This window comes from Lithobates pipiens, unplaced genomic scaffold, assembly GCF_037356315.1.
Source record: "Lithobates pipiens isolate NorthernLeopardFrog02 unplaced genomic scaffold, aLitPip1_a1.2 Scaffold_13, whole genome shotgun sequence".
Taxonomy (NCBI): domain Eukaryota; kingdom Metazoa; phylum Chordata; class Amphibia; order Anura; family Ranidae; genus Lithobates; species Lithobates pipiens.
The window spans coordinates 461,595,307-461,611,225 of NW_027507718.1; the positions used below are offsets into that span (position 1 = coordinate 461,595,307).

At 43.2% G+C, this 15,919-nt stretch overlaps 1 protein-coding gene across 2 annotated transcripts in view; it reads left to right on the plus strand.

Annotated features, from left to right (window-relative positions):
- Window positions 1-15,919, plus strand: part of TBC1D14 (TBC1 domain family member 14) — a 199,422-nt gene that overhangs the window by 18,135 nt on the left and 165,368 nt on the right. For both annotated transcript variants that reach the window (XM_077477824.1, XM_077477825.1), the window contains exon 3: window positions 12,688-13,399. In XM_077477824.1, the coding sequence (XP_077333950.1) occupies window positions 12,688-13,399 (712 nt within the window). The remainder of the gene's footprint in view (window positions 1-12,687; window positions 13,400-15,919) is intronic.

The following is a 15,919-nucleotide window of genomic DNA, read 5'->3' on the forward strand; positions in this document are numbered from 1 at the left end:
GAACCTGGAGTTCCTGTGAAGCGGTATGGAGCTAGAGAAGGGAAATGAGGGGGTTAGAAACATCAGAACAGACATAACAAAAAAAAAAAAATATATATATATATATATATATATATATATATATATATAATATATGAGTACCACATCATGAAATACCTGGGGGGGGGGGGGGTGGGTGCTGGGCACAACTCTGCTAGGGAGAGGCCCCCGAAACCCAGACCAACATGAGAAGGGGGGTTGTGAGGTTAGGCCCCAGTCCACCACCGCCCCTCAGCTGTTTTGTTCTCCCCCTTGTCGGCAGGCACTATGGCGTAACTGAGGGGTTCTGTTTTAGGCTAATGCCCCGTACACACGAGAGGGATTAAGTCTGACAGACCTCCAAAGGAGTTCCGCCGGAGTTCCGCCGGAGTTCCGACGGACTTTTCGACCGAACGGACTTGACCACACACCATCACACCAAACTCCGACGGAGTCGAACGTGATGACGTACGACTGGATTCGACGTAGGAAGTTCCTAGACAGTAGCCAATAGCTGCCCTAGCGTCGGTTTTAGTCCGTCGGAGTAGCACACACACGAGCGGATTTTTCAAAGGGGACCGGGTCCGGCGGAGTTCCGTCGGGAAAATTTAAAGCATGCTTCATTTCTAAAGTCCGTCAGACTTTAGCTTCGCTAAAGTCCGTTGCAGCCCACACACGATCGGATAGTCCGCCGGACTCAGTCCGTCGGAGTTTGGATGTCAAAGTCCGCTCGTGTGTACGGGGCATAAGGCAGCCCCTAAATGGGTGTGATAGACAGGAACCGAAGCCCCAGGCACTCTCCAAAAGGCAACAAGGGAGATCATTGTTCACTTAACTAGTAGAATTGTGTGTTCCACTAGGGAGTCACACAAAGGCACACATCTTGCCGGAGTTCATATCTGGGCCCAAGGCAAGGGGCGGCCCCTGAGGGCCTAGACCTCTCTCAGAAAGCAAAAAAAAAACAGAAAATAAAAATGAAGAAAGGTAAAAACGGATATGGGGAGAGGAATGCCAGAGAGTGTCCTTTCAGTCCCTTAGAGATGCATGACCTGGGGGAGAGGCAGAGGGCGGACATCTGCGGTCTTTTGCTACTTCTGCATTTGGCTGGAAGCCAGGGCTGAGGGAGTTGAACAAGGAGGTATTCCTGCGGTCCCCTCCAGTCTAGAATGTCAACTGGTTCGAACCCCAGGGTGGTCAGGAAGTGTGGGAGGTCATCCTTGTTATGCAGTGTAACTTGTCTGCCATCTTTGGTTGCCTGGAGGTAGAAAGGGAAGCCCCAGCAGTAAGGCAGGCCTGCTTTTTGGATATCTTCTAGCAGGGGGCAGAGTGCTCTGCATGAGGATGCACCTAGAAATGTGCTGGTAAAAGAAAAGATGCACCCCATCGAAATCAAAGTGTGGTTTACCACGCATTTTTTGCATAATCCGGTCCTTTCGCTTATATTTGTGAAGCTTACAAATTACGACATCTCTAGGGTTATCCACATCTTGGGAAGGAGGCCTGAGGGCCCTGTGGGCACGATCAATCTCAATGGGCGCTGTAGCAGGCAACCCTAGGATTTCCCAGAATATGTCCTCCAGAGAAGGAGCCGTGGCTTCCGGCAGGCCGTGAATGCAGATATTTGCCTGCTGGCTGCTCTTCTCGGTCATCTAACAGTCTGTTTTCTGATCCTGGGTGTTGCATCTGTCCTGGAGCATAGAGATGGCAGGCAGGGCCTCATCGAGTCTCTGTTCCAAGTTTTCCGCCCTGACCAATTGATTGGTATCAGTTTTGAGCTGGGCTATATCTTCCTTGAAGGCCTTCTCAACCCTGGTGGAAATTTTTCTCTAGGTCATCCCAGGTGGGGAGGAACCAGATGTGGTGTTTTTAATGTCCTCATCCCTTAGGACAGGGATCCTCAAACTACGGCCCTCCAGCTGTTGCAAAACTACACATCCCATGACTGGGCATGATGGGAATTGTAGTTCCTGAACAACTGGAGGGCCGTAGTTTGAAGACCCCTGCCTTAGGAAGTCCTCCATGTCAGAGCACCTTTCATGTGAGGCCGAGGATCCTGGGGAGACTGGAGGGGCAGTGCCGCTCGCCAACCTCAGAGAGGGGATCTGGGGGCTCGCTGTGCAGCCTTAGTAGCTTTCAGCGCCATCTTGGAGGCCTCATGTCCCAGTCTATGGGTCCCGCTAAAGAAATGATCTAGCTGCTCTTGCTAGGTCCCATCCCTCCTTGACTGCTGGAAGAGTACCCGCTGTCCCAGGGACATGTTCTTTGCCTTTCTGGGGGTGACCTTTCCACTTTGTGCTGGTGATATAGCTGCTCTGGGTATGGAGCTGAGGTGATGCATGTCCTCACTCCTCCATATTTGAGCCACGCCCCCGAAATTCTTCTTTTTAAAGATCCAATATTTCTGTTTTATTGGAAGAAGCTAAAATGTTCATGCCTATTTCTGTTCTATTTTTCTTTTTCACAAGCCTTTGAAAATGTCACCATAGCTCTAATATAAAATTATATATATTTATTATTTTGTCCAAACCTGACTTGATCCTTGCTCTTAAATGGACAGTATCTCACAAAAAAAGTGAGTACACCCCTCGCACTTTTGTAAAGATTTTAGATCTTTTCATGTGACAACACTGAGGAAATTACACTTTGCTACAATGTAAAGTATTGAGTGTACAGCTTGTATAACAGTGTAAATTAATTTGTTGTCCCCTCAAAATAACTCACACAGACTAACACACAGCCATTAATGTCTAAACCGCTGATGGCAGAAGTGAGTACACCCCAAAGTGAAAATGTCCAAACTGGACCCAAAGTGTCAATATTTTTTTTTTTTTTGTGTGGACGCCATTATTTTCCAGCACTGCCTTAACCCTCTTGGGCATGGAGTTCACCACACAGGTTGCCGCGGGAGTCCTCTTCCACTCCTCCATGATGACACCACGGAGCTGGTTGATGTCGGTGACCTTGCGCTCGTCAACCTTCCATCTAAAGATGACCCACAGATGCTTAATAGGGTTTAGGTCTGGAGACATGCTTGACCATTCCATAACCTTTACCCTCAGTCTCTTTAGCAAGGCTGTGGTCGTCTTGGAGGTGTTTGAGGTTGTTATCATGTTGGAATACTGCCCTGTGGCCCAGTCTCAGAAGGGAAGGGATCATGCTCTGCTTCAGTATGTCACAGTACATGTTGGCATTCATGGGTCCCTCGAACTGTAGCTCCCCAGTGCCAGAAGCACTCGTGCAGCTCTAGACCATGACACTCCCACCTTCATGCTTGACTGTAGGCAAGACACTTGTCTTTGTACTCCTCACCTGGTTGCCGCCACACATGCTTGACACCACCTGAACCAAATAAGTTTCTTGGTCTCATCAGACCACAGGACATGGTTCCAGTAATCCATGTCCTTAGTCTGCTTGTCTTCAGCAAACTGTTTGCGGGCTTTCTTGCGCATCATCTTTAGAAGAGGCTTCCTTCCGACAGCCATGCAGACCAATTTGATGCAGTGTGCCTGAGCCCCCACCCCTTCAACTTCTGCAGCAATGCTGGCAGCACTCGTACGGCTATTTCCCAAAGACAACCTCTGGATATGATGCTGAGCATGTGCACTTAACTTCTTTGGTCGACTGTGGTGAGTTGTGTTCTAAATCTTGGCCACTATGCTGCAGCTCAGTTTCAGGGTCTTGGCAATCTTCTTCTAGCCTAGGCCATCTTTATGTAGAGCAATAACCTTATTATTTTATTTATTTATTTTCAGATCCTCAGTTTTTTTTCCATGAGGTGCCATGTTGAACATCCAGTGACCAGTGAGAGCGATAACCCCAAATTGAACACACCTGCTCCCCATTCACACCTGAGACCTTGTAACACTAACAAGTCACATGACACCAGGGAGGGAAATGGCTAATTGGGCCCAATTTGGACATTTTCACTTAGAGGTGTACTCACTTTTGTTGCCAGCGGTTTAGACATTAATGGCTGTGTGTTTTTTTTGAGGGGACAGCAAATACAAACTGTATACTCTCACTACTTTACATTGTAGCAAAGTGTAATTTCTTCAGTAATGTCACATGAAAAGATATAATAAAAATATTTCCAAAAAATGTGAGGAGTGTACTCACTCTTGTGAGATGGTGTATGTAATTGCCCCACTTTCTCCTTCCTGTCAAATCGCTGCATTATAGGGGGGGGGAAGAAATCACTTTGAAGAAAAAATACTTGCCTTTCCATAGGCTCCGGAGAGCTTTATTAGGCAAGGAGATGTCATTAGGCCTTTTTTGAAGCTGATGATCCCAAATCCCATGAGAAGCTCTTTTGTACAATGTACTGCATCCTTTTGTGAGAATTTGAATCCTGAGCATTACAACGATCCCTCTCTAAGGCCCAGTGACGTCAGTGGCAGGAAGCAACTGGAACCTGAGAAAAGGTGTGGATTTTGAATGCGTCTTCTTTCAGTGTTGTCCTTTTTTTTTTTTTTTTTTTTTTTTTATAATGCAGTGTTTGTCACGAGGGGGTGAGGGCAGTCATATTGGCAGACCTTGCATTCAAGTTCCCCATCTTTTCATTTGTTCTTTCAAGTGTAGCATGGAAAAGCTAAAGAGTTGAATTAAAAAAAAAAAAAAAAAAAAAAAAAATAAATAAAGTAAATGGTAAAACTTAAAGCTATTAACTTTTTTTTTTTTTTTTTTTTTTTTTTTTTTTTATGTCACATTAAGGCTGGGTTCACACTAGTGCAAATTGGATGCTGATTTCCCCGCATGACAGGAGATTGTGACTGGCTCTCAATGGAGCCAGTTCACACACCTCTGTGGTGGTCGCGGAGTGGATTGCACAGGAGTCCTGTGCGCCTTTGGCTGCGTTTCAGCCCTGATTCGCCCCTGAAGCAGAACAGGGATGCACCAGACCCCTGTGATGAGCCGCATCTGCCATCAGTGTCAACCCAGCCTGAAAATTGATATTGTATCATGTTAGTCAGAAGGCTTATATTTTAAATATCTGGGAGTGTGCCAGTTATGAAAAAAAAAAAAAAATAGAAAATGCTCTTGCCTTTTTTTAAACTTTTCCCATTTCCTCTGGATTAAAACCCAGAATCTATCTTATCTATCTTATCTATCTTATCTATCTTATCTATCTTATCTATCTTATCTATCTTATCTATCTTATCTATCTTATCTATCTTATCTATCTTATCTATCTTATCTATCTTATCTATCTTATCTATCTTATCTATCTTATCTATCTTATCTATCTTATCTATCTTATCTATCTTATCTATCTATCCAAATACTTTGGGGCTTGCAGCTGATAGTATAATTTAAAGGGGTAACTCCACTTTCCGGGGGGGGGAGGGGGGGGTTGGGGGAAATGTCAAATGACACCTTTCCTTTTCAAGCTGCAGCTCTCTAAATGTCTAAAAATGCAATATGGCTACCTGGAGGTGTTCTGTACACAGAATGTGTATACAAAAGCCGCTCAGAAACCTTTCCTGCTTGTGTTATTAGCTCACGAATTTTCCCAGAAGTCTGCCTAAGAAGGCTTTCACACCGAGCCGCTCCGGGTGTCGGGGGTAAAGCAGCGAAATTTTTAGCGCCGCTTTACCGCAGTTTTAGCGGTGCTATTTTGCCGCTAGTGGGGGCGGTTTTAACCCCCCCCTGCTAGTGGCCGAAAAGGGGTTAAATCTGCTTGGTGGCGTTTTTGCCAGCGGTATCACAGCGCTGCCCCATTGATTACAATGGGAACCAGTGGTGGAGGAGCGATGAGTTCACTGCTCCAAAGAAGCCGCTGGCAGGACTTTTTTCTGACACCCTGCCAGCGCACTGCTTCAGTGTGAAAGCCCTCAGGCTTTCAGGCTTTCACACTGGAGTGAATGGAGCCGCTTTTTTCAGGCGCTATGTTTAGCGCTGTGGCGCCTGAATAAACTCTGGCAGCGTGAAAGGGGTCTAAGATGCTAGTCATATTTTGGGAATCCGGTGCAGCTTTTGGAGAGATACTGCCAATAGGAAATCACGGCTAAAGGAATACAGGCCCAGCAGCTTCCTCATTGGTGTCCAGAAGGTGCAATAGCTGGTTGACAATTAGGAAACCACTCCCATTAGACTCCCTTTCCCACATGGATACAAACCAACACACAGGGATTTCTACAAAATAACAAAAGGTACAAAATATATATATATTTATAAATAAATTATATGTGTGTGTGTGTATGTATGTATGTATGTATGTATGTATGTATGTATGTATGTATGTATATGTGTGTATATATATATATATATTTATTTTTTTCTCAACAAAAGTGGAGTTACTCTTTAAGGCAAAACTTGTTATGGAAACACCTGTCCACTTTTTTTTTAATTTTTTTTTTAATTGTTGTCTCAAGTAACAGAGGGTGACATCTTCCAATGGACACACTAGTTCTGGGGCCAGGGGATTCCCTTAATTAGCAAGAATTTCCTCTCATTTCCTGTTTTTGGCTAGGAGACGGGCATTTAAGTCAAATTTCCCCAGTGGGGAACAGATAGAAAAAAAAAAAAAAAAAAAAAAATCAACAAGGGTTATAGCCCTCCCTTACACTTTTTTTTTTTATTTTTTTTAATTTTTTTTTTCCACATAAAAATAAATAAATAAAAAAAATAAGTTTGCCTATAGTTCTACGTGAGCTAAATGACAAATTGTGAGCAGGCAGGCTTTTTATTGTGATGTTTCTTCTGCCATTAAACAAACTGACCTGCCTGTTCCCAATCTTTGGCACACTTCGGTACCAGAATAAATGGACTTGCATTCACATGTTCTTTGCATCAATTCCAGCCCAGCCAATTGAGATGGATGAAGATCCTAATCCTGGAAGAAGATTTGATGAAGATTTTAGCAGGGTGGATTTGTTTTTTTTTTTTGCTTTTTGTTTTTCCCTCGTAAAAAGGCTTGAATTAAATCGTACGTTTTTAAAGGGTGACTGTCATCTCTATTCTGCAGCGGCTCCCCCTCTGATCCGCTGTTGACTCATCAACAGTCCTATTCACTTTAATGGGATGGCTGGTGATGTGGCAGGGACACAACAAGGTGAGTGGATGCCGGATAACAGGAGCTGCCATGATGGATCTGACATGACAGGTGCTCTTTAAATGTAAGAACTCATTCTTGCTGGTAGTTAGAATCTTTAATATTTGCAAACAAAATGAAGGTTTCCCATTTAGAATAATAAGCTGTCAAGTTAGTAAAACAACAATCAACACACACAGTACATTGCCAACTAGTGGAGATAAAGGAATATCCCTGAACTTTGTTTTATCTCAGGGTTACTGTGACATTGTGTGAATGCATCAATGCGGTGCATGTTATCTCAGCTTGCAGAGCTTGGATTCATTGAACGAGTTTACCAAAAATGTAAATATTGCAAAATATACAGCCTCATACAAAATTACTAAGCTCCACTTCATACTGAATAAACTAAATTATTAATGAATCTTAAATAGAAAACTACCTTTTGGATCGATTTTTACTCCAAAAGCAGTTTATTAAAATAAATTCGGGGTACATAAGTAAGTTTTAGTTCTGCTTTAGGGGGGGTAGGTCGTAGGTCAGGAAAAAGCTTGGAGACACAAACACAGCTGGTGCGCTGCTAAAGAAATTGTAACAGTTTTTTTGCCTTTCCTGAGAGCAAAACTGTATTAATAAAAAAAAAAAAACAATATATATATATATATATATATATATATATATATATATATATATATATATATATATATATATATATATATATATATATATATAATATATATTTTTTTTTTACATCCACCTGATGTTCTGTAGCAGTTTACTGTAACTTCCTTGTTTTATTCTTTCTGGCATCCTCTTTCTAGAACAATGCATTCGTTCATTTGCTCCTATCATATTAGACAGGTATACATGCATACGGGAATATCTAGGGTTGGGAATAGGAACTTTGACCATCATCCAGCTGATGCGGTGTGTGATGAGTGGAACACCTGCGTTGCTCTACAAGTGTAAACATGTCAGAGTTGTGTTGTTTGAGTGATGCGGTGAAGTCAGATGAGAGCGGAGTCCGTGCTCCAGGCACTTCTGGCTCTGACCGTGAAAGCGCAGATCCTTCCAGGCGCTCACATTGGATCCTACATTTGACATTTTGTCTCCCTGTGATGTTTGTCTGCAACGCTGCGAGTCAGACTGGAAGAAGAGCTAAAAACAAACACTGTAACTGCATTAAAAGGAAATGTTTTCTTTATTTATAGAATGGCTTTGCTTGAAGAACTTTACTGGCTGCTTTGCAATTGCAAAAAGAGGAGATGAGTGTTGACGGTATATGCAGTGGCTTCTCTTTATTAAACATGCCAGTCTTTTTTTACACTAAAGTTCTTCACAATCCACAATTGAAGTGACACTTGAGCCTCACACACTACTAGTTGTGTTTTTTTTTTTTTTTTTTTTCCATTCAACCCAGCAGGCTGAATGGAAAAAACGGACAGCTCAGGTCGGAGCTGCTTTACTAACAGTCTGATGTTGGTACAGCGATATCCTCTGCTGTTGTGTTCTGACGGGGGGCAGCTCCTCAACCAGAACAACAAGCTGTCAGCCATTGGCTGAGAGCGCTGATTGAGAGGCGGTCGGCAGATCTTTTTCGGCCCTGACCCTTCAACAGCAGCCAGCCAAACGGCTGGATTCTTTTGGACTAGCTGCCATACACACGGGTTGAATGTTGGCAGGTTTCTGTTGAACCGGCCGATGGTCCCTGACATTCGGCCCCTGTATATTGGGCTTAAAGCTTCAGCTTATTTAACTAGAACGTGTGTGTGTGTGTGTGTGTGTGTGTGTGTGTGTTGTTTTTTTTTTTTTTTTTTTTTTTTTTTATATCGTGAACTGCGACATTATGGCGGACAGATCGGACACTTCTGGCGCTATTTTGGGACCATTCACATTTATACAGCGATCAGAGCAATTTAAAAATGCATTGATTGCTGTGTAAATGTGACTGGCAGTGAAGGGGTTGACTCCTACAGTGCCACCTAGTGGTTAAATGTGTCCTAGGGAGTGATTCCAATCATGTGAGTGGGTGCTACGTGAGACACAACACTGATCACCGATCCCGATTACAGGGAGCTGTGATCAGTGTCGCTAGGCAGAATGGGGAAATGCTTGTTTACATCAGCATTTCCCCGTTCTTCTCTGTCAGGCGATCGCAGGTATCCCCGCGTTCAAGCTCATGGAGCTTGCGGCAGGCCCCCACAAACTGCTTCTTAAAGGGCAACGTACAGGTACATTTAATATGCCTGTACATCAGGGCTTGACAAATTTGCTTGGAATCTAGGAGCCAGCTTAAAAAGTTATGAGCCAGGTTGGTAACGGCGATCCGGACCTGTCCCTGGCCTGACATGGAGACGAGTGAGGGGAAGATAGCGCCTCCGCGCCCCCCCTTCAAGTCATTGCCCATAGTTCTTAGAGGGACATTTTTTTTTTTATTTTTTTTTTATTTTTTTTTTCAAATGACAAATTTATTTTTTTAATTGCATTTTAGTGTAAATATGAGATCTGAGGTCTCTCTGACCCCCGATCTCATATTTAAGAGGACCTGTCATGCTTTTTCTATTACAAGGGATTTTTACATTCCTTATAATAAGAATAAAAGTGACACAAATTTTTTTTTTAAAAGAACAGTGAAAAAAATAAAGTTAAAATAAGGAAAAAATATATTTTTTTTTTAAACGCGCCCTGTCCCGCCTGCATATGAAAGCGGTGTTCAAACCACACATAGGAGGTATCGCCGTGATCGGTAGAGCGAGAGCAATAATTCTAGCCCTAGACCTCCTCTGTAACTCAAAACATGCAACCTGTAGAATTTTTTTAAACGTCGCCTATGGAGATTTTAAAGGGTAAAAGTTTGTCGCCATTCCATGAGTGGGTGCAATTTTGAAGCGTAACATGTTGGGTATTAATTTACTCGGCGTAACATTTATCTTTCACAATAAAAAAAAAAAAAAATTGGGCTAACTTTGTTGTCTTTTTTATTAACTAAATAATTTTTCCCAAAAAAAGTGCGCTTGTAAGTCCGCTGCGCAAATACGGTGTGACAGACAGTATTGCAACAACCACCATTTTATTCTCTAGGGTGTTAGAATAAAAAATATATATAATGTTTAGGGGGTTCTAAATAAAGGGAAGTAGATAGGCAGGTAATAAAAAAACAGGCAGAGCAAGCTCCATTAGCATTGCTGGTTGTCATACCAACGGCCACCAGAAGAGGGCGCCAGATTCCAGAAGGAATCATAGAACCGCAGAAGGCCTCAAAGCCGCGGCCTCAATTACCGGCCGCTGGCAGAACGGCCCAACGCGATCACGCTGGGGGGGGGTCCACGGAGACAGGATACCCCAGCTGTGCTGCCCCAGGCGCCAGGTCGCTATTTCTAGTCGCAAATGCGACTTGGCGCCTGGGTTTTGTCGAGCCCTGCTGTACATGCCCTTCTGCCGACGTATATCGGCGTGAGTGGTTAAGGAATTTTACAAAACCATTTGCAATAAATAGTAGGTACAGAAAAGAAAGGGTTGTGAACAAGCAAGCTATCGCTTGTGAAACGTCTACTATTTGCCTGTATCTATCTGACCCTTTTGACAATAAAGATGACAGTTCCAGATTTGGAGTTCCAGTGTGCAACCAATTCCTTATCTTCACAGAAAAAAGGCCAAGGCATTGCATACTAGTCAGTTCACAACAATTGGAACATCTTGCATTCGCTGACAAGCTTCTTCAGCATAAAAAGTGTATAATCCCAAATGGCCAACTATGGTTTTTGACCAATTCCCTAAACATTTACATATATTTTAAAGTAGCAAGTGAAGAGGGCAGTCATAACAACCAAACCCTTGGAGAATAATCTACAGAGGAAACTTTGGAAGAAACGGGTATAGAAAGGTAGAAAAAAGCAAAAGGGGAGGGGGCCCGGTGGGGGAGTAGGAAAGGTCTTCTGACCAGATCCCTCTGCAGGATGAACCAGTCTGATCCCTATAGAAAAAATAGGGAGACCAGATCTTCCAATATTTCCATAACCTGGATGTCTGCGATCTCTTTTCCAGTGTGAAATGGTAGGAGCGCATGTACTCTTCCACAAGGCCAGCATACGGGCCCTAGCTGCCATAAGCAGATGCCTCAATAAAGAATTCTTAAATTTCTTGGTAAGCTGCTGGGTTCTTTTACAGTGATATCCCGGTCAGTGTTTTAATGTAGATTCCACAGTAGACCAAAAGCTATTTAGTTTTGGACACTCCCAGAAAATATGTAGCAAGGTCCCTACCGATTTCGCCAACATGTGTTCAGGATCTGCGGGTAAATTTTATTCAACTTGGCTGGAGTCCTATACCAACGTGTGAGGAGTATATATACCCCCCCCCCCCCCCCCCCCCGGTATTAGTTAGCCAGGGATGCCTTGTGAGCAAAAAGCAATATCCTGTCTTTCTGAGGTTGTGAAAACGTAGTTTGAAGGTCTAGTTTCCAATATCGTAGAAAGGTCAAGTCGGTGGTTTCTACCTGATTTTGTCAAGCGAGCTTAAAAAAAATGTGAGGGTGAGTGAGGGAGCTGTTCTCATCAATACGAATCTGCTCCAACAGTGTGAGCTGACTCAAAGTTTCATCTGCTGGTAACGCTTGTAGGTGAGCATTCAGTTGCGCCCGTCTCAAAAAGTCAAGGTCCATTTGAAACCGCGTCTCTTCCCCCACTAGACATAAACCTATTATTCACTGCAAAGTGGATATGTCGAAAAACATTCTGTCTCCAAAGTAAATGAAATTTCAGGTCTGTCAAAAACGCATAAGACCCCAATATCTGGATGAGGGGGCTCGGCTCTGAGGAAACAAGGGGCACTGTCCTAAAAAGATGTTTTGGCCACCTGCAAAATTGCTCCCACGGTAGGGTGTAGCGTGATTGACGCAGGGCACCCCCGCATAGGGGACCACGGTACACCCGCCATGCTAACTGTGTTTGATAATTAAAGTGACAGTTTAATATAGTTTGTGTGTGTGTGTTGGGGTTTTATTTTTTATTTTTTTTTTTTTTTCCCCCTTCCGGGGGTTGAGCTGAATCCAGGTTTTTGAAATTCAGCTTTTGTCTCTGGAGTATGCTAGCAACCGTCTGTCCTAATAGTCCTCGTTCTTTTATATTTAAGTCTTTGGGCAGGATCCAAAATCGGTGGTCATACGTGTCCAGTAAAGGATTCTGATGATGGCTTCTATCCAAGCTTTTTATTTCTTATTTTTAATTCCAGTTCTGTGCAGTAATAATCCATTGTGAAATGTTGCCTCCTGCTCAGTAACTTCCTGCAATAAGGACTGGTCAAAGCTCCTGCAGGGTGGCTGGTACTTTTTACCTGCCCCTTCCTGTAGTTTTCTGTAGTGGGTGGGACTGCACAGCGCCTCCTGCAGCTTTGCTTTCTGCACCGTGATGTAATATCTGGATTTGCAAATGCATTTGGTGCACTCAGCTGATTTGAATTATTTGAGGATATTGAATATATATATATATATATATATATATATATATATATATATATATATATATATATATTTTTTTTTTTTTTTTTTTTTTTTTTTTTTTCTGTGTTTTGTGTTTTTTGCCTGGCTTTTCAGCTTTAAGTGCTTTACAAATGCTAACCAGCCTTATTCTGATTATTCCTAGTCACCTCATGGTCTAACATGAATAAGGAGTTACCAGCAAACATCAGGCACTTGGGGTTTGTTGAGGTCCACGACATTGGTGCTGACGGTGATATTCATAATCTTGGCAAATTGAACCGCAAGAATTCTCAGCCGTTTTCCTTCTCGGATTTTAGCAGTGGTCAGTTTACTACAGCCATTGAGAGCAACAGTGTGACGTCTTTGGACTCTGGTATTCCAACTCTTGAGATTGCCAATCCGGAGACTGTCCATTGTGGTATCAGATCGAACTGTCTAAATGGTGCTGCTGGAGAGGACCGGGTCTTTCAGAGCTCTAAGAGCATTCCTGGTGGTGGCGGGGGTACTCCATCTCTGAGGAACTCTGAAAGTGACCATGTTATCTGGAAAGCCTCTACCTTTCCCAGATCGGGATATGACACGGCAAAACTCTACAGCCCGACCTCTCTTAACAGGAGCGATGACATCTCCGACTGCAGCGTCTCCAGCCTCAGCACTGACTTTTCCACCACATTATCTGTGAGCAACGAGGACATTGTGGACTACTTGGTGGCAAGCAACTCAAGTGCAATTGTCAACTTGGAGAATGATGAAACCCATTTTTCGGATGTGACCCTGAGCTCTACAAAAGACGGCGCTGATTCCAATTGTAAGGGATTCACACAGGAGGCAGAGCCTGACAGCAAGATAAAAATACTTAGTAACTTCTTTAACCGGTAAGTTCATTCTTTTATTATTTAAAGTTTGTTATCGCAAAAGTAATATTGCAGTCATAGGTGGAGTTGGGTGACTTTGTATCCCTTGGAGAATCTCACCATAAATTTAAGATTTAGGTGTGTGTGAAATCCTTTTTGGGGTTACAGTTTGCATGTTACATAAAAACTAAAACTGATTATTTTATTTTTTTAGTACTTAAGTTTTTAAAGTTTTTGTAAAGGCAGAAGTGTTTTACCGTAATGCATTATACCTGTGTGCAGCAGCCCTCCCAATACTTGCCTGTATGCAGCTCCTTATTACCTGTGGGCAGTTCCCTCCTTATTGGCTGAGACGGCAGCGGGCGACATGAGCTCCCACTGCTGTCGGTGAGCTATAGAGGGGGGCGGGGCTGAGCTGCGGCTGTGTGTGCCTGGACATGAAATGGACAGAGAGCTTCTCCCTCTGAGGGCGCTCGGCAGGAGGGAGGAGTCGGGAGAGCCAGCCAGGGACCTCAAAAAGAGGAGGATTTGGGTTTCTTTGTGCAAAGTCAGGTAAGTTTTTGACATGCTTAAGAGCCCTTTTACACTTGCAGCGCCCGAGCGTCGGCGGTAAAGCAACGCTATTTTTAGAGCTCTTCTGCCGGTCGAAAAAGGTTTAAAAGCGCCGGCAAATTGTGACTTCGGCAGCGCTGCCTATTGATTTCAATGGGCAGGGGCACTTTAGGCGTGGTTTATGCATTAAGGTGAAAAAAAACCTCTGACACTGACCAGCACCCCCCACCCCCGTTTTACTCTCCTGAGCATGTTCATTCCCACAGTTAAGAGGCTCTCTACCTCTGCCCATTGTCTTGGCACTTGATTGGATAGATAGCAGCGCAGCCATTGACTCCTGCTGCTGTCAATCAAATCCAATGACGCAGGCGCAAGGGTGCAGGGCCGAGTCGGGCATTCTGTGTCTATGGACGCAAATGCTGGACTTAGGAGGTTCCTAACCCCCTTAGGGGGTTTCCCGATGTGGGGAGGAGCTGTGAGTGCTATTGAGTGGACCCCAAAAGATGAGGTTCGGGAGCCACTCTGCAAAACAAACTGCATTGTGGAGGTAAGTATGATATGTTTTAAAAAGAGGGGTTACAGCCCCTTTAATTAAAGCTGAGGTTAGAAGCTGATTGGCTATCATGCACATCTGCACTAGATTCTGTGTGTACCTGCTTTAGTAAATCTACCCCATAGGATCAGCATGACCGTTGGTTAACTAGAAGTAACTACAAAGAAGTCAGACAGGGCAGCCTTCATGTTTGTTTACTGTATGCAAATTTTGCTATTGGATTCCTCCTAAAGAATATGTAACCTAATTTTTTTTTTAATGTAAACTAACATTTCCTATTCCTGATATGTGCCTGCTGTACCATGTACAATGAGGGTAAAAAAGTATTTGATCCCCTGCTAATTGTGTATGTTTGTTTGCCCACTGACAGAAATTATCAGTCTATAATTTTTAATGGTAGGTTTATTTTAACAGTGAGAGATGGAATAACAAAAAAATACATTTTTTAATCTATTTAAAACTGAATGGATTGTTTTACGTGGTGAGGGTTTACAGTAACTAAGGCTCGGGTCATACTATTGCGATGCGGGAACCAGCGATGCCAGTGCGGGTTCCCACATGGCATGTCTGTCATAACACCGTGCGATCTGATACCAGTGCGAACCAAAAAAAGGGTCCTCTACCATTTTGGTTCGCACTGTGTGAATTCAATGTGAATCCAGCCATACAAACTGTATGGTTGAATTCGCATTGCGCAGACATTGCATGTGATCTGCACACTGCGTGAATCATGCAATGTCTAACAATGCACCAGTGTGAGCCCTGCCTTAAAAAAAAAAAAAGAAAAATTTTATTTTTTACATAAACCCAGATATTCAGTGGAACACTATTTTTATTTGACTAGTCCAGTGCCCACAAATGTATAAATCTGTAAATATTACAATACAGTGAAAAATTTGCTAATTTTTGCAGTGACCAAGAGCTTATTATGAGTGAGCCTATTAGAGTGATTATAGGAACTATTGTCACTTCTTTGCACCGTTACTCAAACATTATGAAGTAAAACTTGCGAAATTCTGAGTTTCATAAAATGCATGTTTCTCAAATGGTCCCTCTCAGGTCACACCATTGCGTTGCACATTGATGTGGTGTTGCTTGTACAGAATGACACCCCAGTGCACTTTCTCAACACTCTCTTATTGCAGGGCCATATGCTTACCTGCACTGCTGAAAATGCTACATTCATGACTTGTGGTATGTTGGGCAGCCCATGGTAATGTATAGCCAGTGACCCAAGGTGTAGCATTGCACTGCAGCAGGCTAGGCTGGTGTGAATGGGTCCTAAAGGTGAAAGCTCCAAGCTCCGTCCAGCTCTGCTTCTACTTGTCTTTTTGCTCTGAACTCCTATGCCTTGTATGTTAGTAGTAGAGCATTGGATGATGTTAGGCATGGGTAGAATCAGGTTAAAATGGTGCCAATGATGTCTGTAGAATGGC